Genomic DNA, 6,000 nt, shown 5'->3' on the forward strand with positions numbered 1-6,000 from the left:
TTTTCAATTTCTAATGAATTTAATAGAAATCCAATATTTACAGGATATATGGGAGAAAACAGCTTGCAAGCCGTTTGCTTAAATTTTCAACATTTTTTTTTATTTTAACAACGGTTGAAACCAAGCTTCTGGTTTTAATTTTTCGGAAAAAAAATAATGTTAAAAATAATGGAAATTTCTTCATGCAACTGCAGAACAGATGGATGACGTAATCAAAGGAACGAGTTAAAGGCAGAAAAATTATTCATTAAAAAAATTTTTCTCCTCGAAGTTAAAAATAACTTTCTATGGACTTAGTATAATTTCCTATTTCAATTGCTATACAATATTTCAGCGTTATATGTTGTTTTATATTGTATTAATTGAATGGCATATAATTTATATAAGTTAAATTGTCAATAATTTCAATGTCTAAATCATATTGGGTCCTGTATATGAAAAAATAAAATACATAAAATTTTGATATTTAACCTTTCTTCTTTCTTTTAATTATTATTTCTCATCGTATTTTCAATCCACGTGTCAAAATATGGTACTCTTGTATAAACCCCAGGGTATTCTTTTGCAGCTAAAAAAAAGCAACATAAAAATGCAAATTATATAATTCTTTTCACCAAAGTTCATATATGCTTTCTTACCACATCCATAGCCCCATGAAACAACACCTATCAAATATCCATTATATGTTATCGGACCACCAGAATCACCTTGACATGAATCTTTTCCACCCTCTGGTACACCAGCACAAAACATTCTTTCAGTCAATTCACCATCGTATAACTGATTACATTTTTCAAATGAGATCATATTGACGAAAACATTTAGCAAATATGGTGCAAAATTACCCCCTGATGAAGTCGTACCATAACCTGATACTTCCAAGAGTTTACCATCTGCTGGTAGATTTGAAGCTCTTGGAATAGAATCCACAAATTCATTTCTTGTGAAAGGACTCTTTAGAAGAATCAGAGAAATATCAAAATCATATGTTTCTGGATCATAGTTACTATGAGGTATAAGTGTTTTGGCCCATTTTACAACACCACCATAATCCCAATTATTAGAACCGGCACGGGCGTATGTCGAACTTACTGACTCTCCATATACACAATGAGCAGCAGACAAAATCCATTGCTAAATAATATAAAAGAGATGTATATGTACATACATAAATGTATTAGGGCAAACATACAATAAATAGGTCTCAAGCTTACCATCGAAAGTAATGAGCCACCACAAACATATGGTCCTACTATAAGGGCAACTTGAAAGTTGCGATATCTAACTTTTACTGCTGAACCACCAACTATTCGATCGTTAATTTCTAATGGAGAATCAGAAGACTGCGTCTTAGCATTAGAAATAAATACCAAAAAGATGACTAAAGCGCTAATCAATACACGAAACATTTTCCAATCAACTGAAGGAATAATTGATGCGTTCGATATTTAAAGGAGAAAATTATTTGTTTAACAGTTTTTTTTATTATAATTTTTTTCTTTATTATTACTTAATAAAAAAATATTTGTAAATATAATTAATTAAATTATTAAAATTAAATATTAATTGTACAAAAAAATGTTAAATAAATATAAACATCTGAGAACATATTTTTTGAATTAATCTGAATGTAAATTTTATTTTACGTCAAAACCTTTTCAATTTCATCTACATATAAAGTACAAATGTACATATATATGTAAGTATACAAGAAATGTGTTCGGATTAATGATTTGTTTTTTCAATTTTAAAGACCTTTATTTGAAAGTAGTGGCCCCTATTAAGGAAACATCCAAAGAACGAAATACGAATGTCGACAGATACCGTTATCGCTTTATTTTAGCATTATGAACCGGTAGCCGATTAAATCAAGATGTACAAAGAAAAAACCTTAAGCAGCAAAATAACAAAATCTATCGGAAATGTGGTGCATCGTACTATCGTAATATTTTTATACTCGTAAAAACATATATTCGAATGGTATTACAAATTAGCTTAACGGTTTGTGACGCTAAGAAATAATAGTCTAAGATATAGATATAAGGGTATGTTTTTCATTCGTGTCGAATTTTTAGTCGTTTTAACCATGTATGTCTGTCCGTCCTAACGATAACTCAAAAATTAATTGACTTAAATCCATTAAAGTTTCACAAATGATTTATAATAGTAAATGCAAGAAATCTACTTGAATTGGCTATGCCACACAAAATACTGAAGTTATAATATCAAAACTCCACACAAGCAAATATATTATTGAGGCTTTTATATGTAATAAAAGTTGTCGAAATTTCTTAATTCATTGAGTTAGCTGCCATACAACTTCAACAGTTGTTTGATCATTTCTTAGAAACTATTGAAATTAAAGTACTCAAATTTTGCTTAAATTAATATGGTTATAAGTGGTTATAAATGCCAATAATATCCCAAGTTTGTACAGGTAACACAGAGTTGATATAATCAACTCTATTTTTTCTCGTTTACGTAATAAGAGCCAAAAATTTATTATTCAACAGGGTTTACCCACCCCTAAATTAATTTTAATCGCTCAAAATCGCTCAAATAAAAAATTAATAAAAAAAAATGAAAAATTGGAAATATTCTTCACTGACCAAAAGCATTTCTACTTTAATTAAAATATCTCTTTTCGGAATCTCACTTTTTGTTTTTTTATTTTTAATGATTTTAAATTTAATTTATTATATATATAAAGCTACTTCTCAGGTGGTAAAAAGTACGGGTACTTCTAGAAGGGCTAGAGACATGGGACAAAAGGCATTAGGTAGAGTTTTACCTCTAGGGTCTCAGAAAAATTTGATATTGGAACTTTTTAGCCTCGAAATAGCTCTATTTTAAGATTTTCTGAAAAAATTTTTGTATAACAAAAGCACGTTTTTCTTTTATACTTTTTATAATTAGAAACACAAACCAAGAAATAAATGATACGTTTTACGTTATTAACATATTAGAAACACAAACCGGAAAATAAATAATAGTTGAAAATATAATGATCTCACATATTTTTGGTTCGCATAATCGAATTAATCTTAACGTAAATAAATGTCAGCTTTTATCAGACATCAGATGTTTTGTGACATCTGAATATCAATATTTCATTTGTTGTTGTTTTGAACATTACGTTTCGTCAGCAAGCTTTAAAAAAATATACATACAGAATATATGTACGTATGTAGTTAGAATTTTATTATTATTGTTCCAAACGAAAAACTGTAAAATGCTAAATTTTAATACATTCATATGTACATACACATATTTGAATACAATTATTATTTTATTTTAATCTAAACCTTTTCTTTATTTGAGAACTTATTTCTATATGTTCACCCGCAGTTTTAAAAAAATAGGTATACATTCATAATTATGTACGTTTTTGCTTAAAATTTTATTTCAAATTTTTTGAATAAAAAATTTTAAAATGTTCAATTCTAATACATTAATGTTCATACATATATTTGAATAAAAATATTATTTTATTTATGCCTAAACCTTTTCTTTATTTGAAAAATTTATTTCTTATGTTTCCCCCATGATTTAATAATTATGTGTTTCTATATGCCAAACCACAAATTTGAATATTATTCAATTCATATAGAAAGCTTAAAAAAATTAGTTAGGAAGTTTTAAAAAAATATATACATACATATTTATGTACTTAACTATTGCAACAATTTTTTTTTTGGAAATTTTCTTTAAATTTTTATAATAATATATTTATCTGTTATATATTTAAAAAAAAATTAAACACAAAATTTAAACAAAATAAAAAAAAAATTTTTAAAATAATCCAAAAAAAGAAAAATATGACACCATCCAGGCAAGCATTGATCCAATAACCTTCTGGCTATCAGACTACCACGCTACCCACTAGGCTACGCAGTACCTTGAATTTTCTTTAAAAATCGTACATTTTATTCATATTTCGTATAACTCTTCAAAAACCATCCTATTTTACATTATATATATAAAGCTACTTCTCAGGTGGTAAAAAGTACGGGTACTTTTAGAAGCACTAGAGACATGGGACAAAAGGCATTAGGTAGAGTTTTACCTCTAGGGTCCCAGAAAAAGCAAGAATTCTACCCGCCCTCCCCCTTCACCCCCTCCCAAGGTGCTTTGTAACCGTTTTTTACAAAATGGTACTACATCCTGTAGGGGTAATTTTTTACTTACTTTTGGTAGTATTAATATTGTATATGAATTAATTTTTGGAAGTGTGAGTTATAACAAAAAGTGAACACTTTCTTAAGAAAATTTCTTAAGAAAAGTTTTAATTATCAATAAAAAAAAGTTTATCTGGCAAATCGCATTTTTCAGGGTTCGAATCTGGGACTCATTTTACAAACACGCGTTTTATTCGCATGTATTAAAACTCCAAATACACACATGCATGCATTTTAATAGCGAATTATTTTATGCGTATACAGTAATTATATATAATAAATATGCGTATATAGTAAATATATAATAAAATATATATATTTATCTCTTAAAGTGCTTATTGTAAAAAGTATTTTAAGATTTTATGCGATATAACTCAAATCGAGGTTCTAAAATAAATTACTCAAAGGTATTAGATCTCAAAGGAACTAATTATTTGCTTAATTATGTATTTTTTGGTAATTATTTTTCAGAACTTTTCTTATTTTAGGTTTTATCTTATTATTTATTAGAAAAAAGCATATGTATATGTATCTATATTACGGGTGTGTTTTTGAAGAAATAAAGTAAACTTAAAATATCTCAGCCACAGAATGGAACACAATTTCAAAACTACAGGCATAATACTTGCAAGGCTTGCAATGCAAGCACACACGACTAGTCTTATTAAATAAATACTTGACTGTCTTATTTTTTTATACCCTGCACTTCGTGAAGGGTATATTAACTTGGTATGGAGTTTGTAACTACTTGAAGGAGTCATCTGTGGTATGGACATATATATATATATTCTTGCTCAGCGTAAAATTCTGCGTCGATTTAGACATGTCCGCCCGTCCGTCCGTCCGTCCGATCGCACGATAACTCAAAAACGAATAATGCCATCGACACCAAACTTTCACAAGTTTTTTCTTTTGTGCTAAAGACGAACCCTATTGTTATTGGACTAATTCGGACAACGGGTTCGGGTAGCTGCCATACAACTCAAAGAGTTTATTTTAAATATTTCAAAAACTAATAAAGCTATAAATATAAAATTTTGTATACATGTGTCCAATTATATTCTACACGTGCTCTAAAAATTATAATGGGGTAGCTGCACCGGTTCGGGTGGCTGCCATACAACTCCAACAGCAAATTTTTTATATTCGGCAAAATAATAAAGTCAGATTCATGAATCTTGGCAGTTATATGTCCAATTATAGGTCAAATATATTTCTGAAGTTTTAGAGGAATTGCTTGACAGGTTCGGCTACCTGCCATACAACTCCAGAAGCTAATTTTAAATATTTGGAAAAATAATAAAGTCAGATTCATGAAAATTGGCAGTCATGTGTCCAATTATAGGTCTAATATATTTCTAAAGTTTTGGTGGGATTGCTTGACAGGTTCGAGTAGCTCCCATATAAGTCAAAAAGCTTATTCTTAATATTTGGAAAAATAATAAAGTCAGATTCATGAAACTCGACAGTTGTGTGTCCGATTATATCCAATTAAAGGTCAGACATGTCCGTGAAGTTTCTATAGAATGATTTCACAGGTAATTGCTACACAATAACGAGAGGTGCAGGGTATAATTCAATCGGTTTATACCGACTGAAACGTTTTTACTTGTTATATTTAAACTTTAAACTTAAATCATTTTTTTTCAATGTCTTTGATGGAAATTAAATCTTAAAATACTTAACGTACGTTATGTATGTATACGTACATATTAAAATTTTCTTAATTCGTATTGTCCTGGACCCGTATTTCATGGTGTTCCAAGCTGAAGTGCATGCAATAGAGATTTGTCTGAGAGTCAATTTAGAAAGGGGATATAAA

At 28.7% G+C, this 6,000-nt stretch overlaps 1 protein-coding gene across 1 annotated transcript; it reads right to left on the reverse strand.

Annotated features, from left to right (window-relative positions):
• Positions 1-485: 485 nt before the first annotated feature.
• On the reverse strand, positions 486-1,409 carry LOC129618782 (trypsin-like). The gene is made up of 3 exons (XM_055533781.1): positions 1,215-1,409; positions 639-1,134; positions 486-568 (listed from the first exon to the last, which is right to left on the reverse strand). The coding sequence occupies exons 1-3, from the start codon at positions 1,407-1,409 to the stop codon at positions 486-488; spliced, it is 774 nt and encodes a 257-aa protein (XP_055389756.1).
• Positions 1,410-6,000: the final 4,591 nt, after the last annotated feature.

The sequence above is a fragment of the Condylostylus longicornis genome, unplaced genomic scaffold (genome assembly GCF_029603195.1).
Source record: "Condylostylus longicornis isolate FDR11 unplaced genomic scaffold, ASM2960319v2 ptg000001l, whole genome shotgun sequence".
NCBI classification, from domain to species: domain Eukaryota; kingdom Metazoa; phylum Arthropoda; class Insecta; order Diptera; family Dolichopodidae; genus Condylostylus; species Condylostylus longicornis.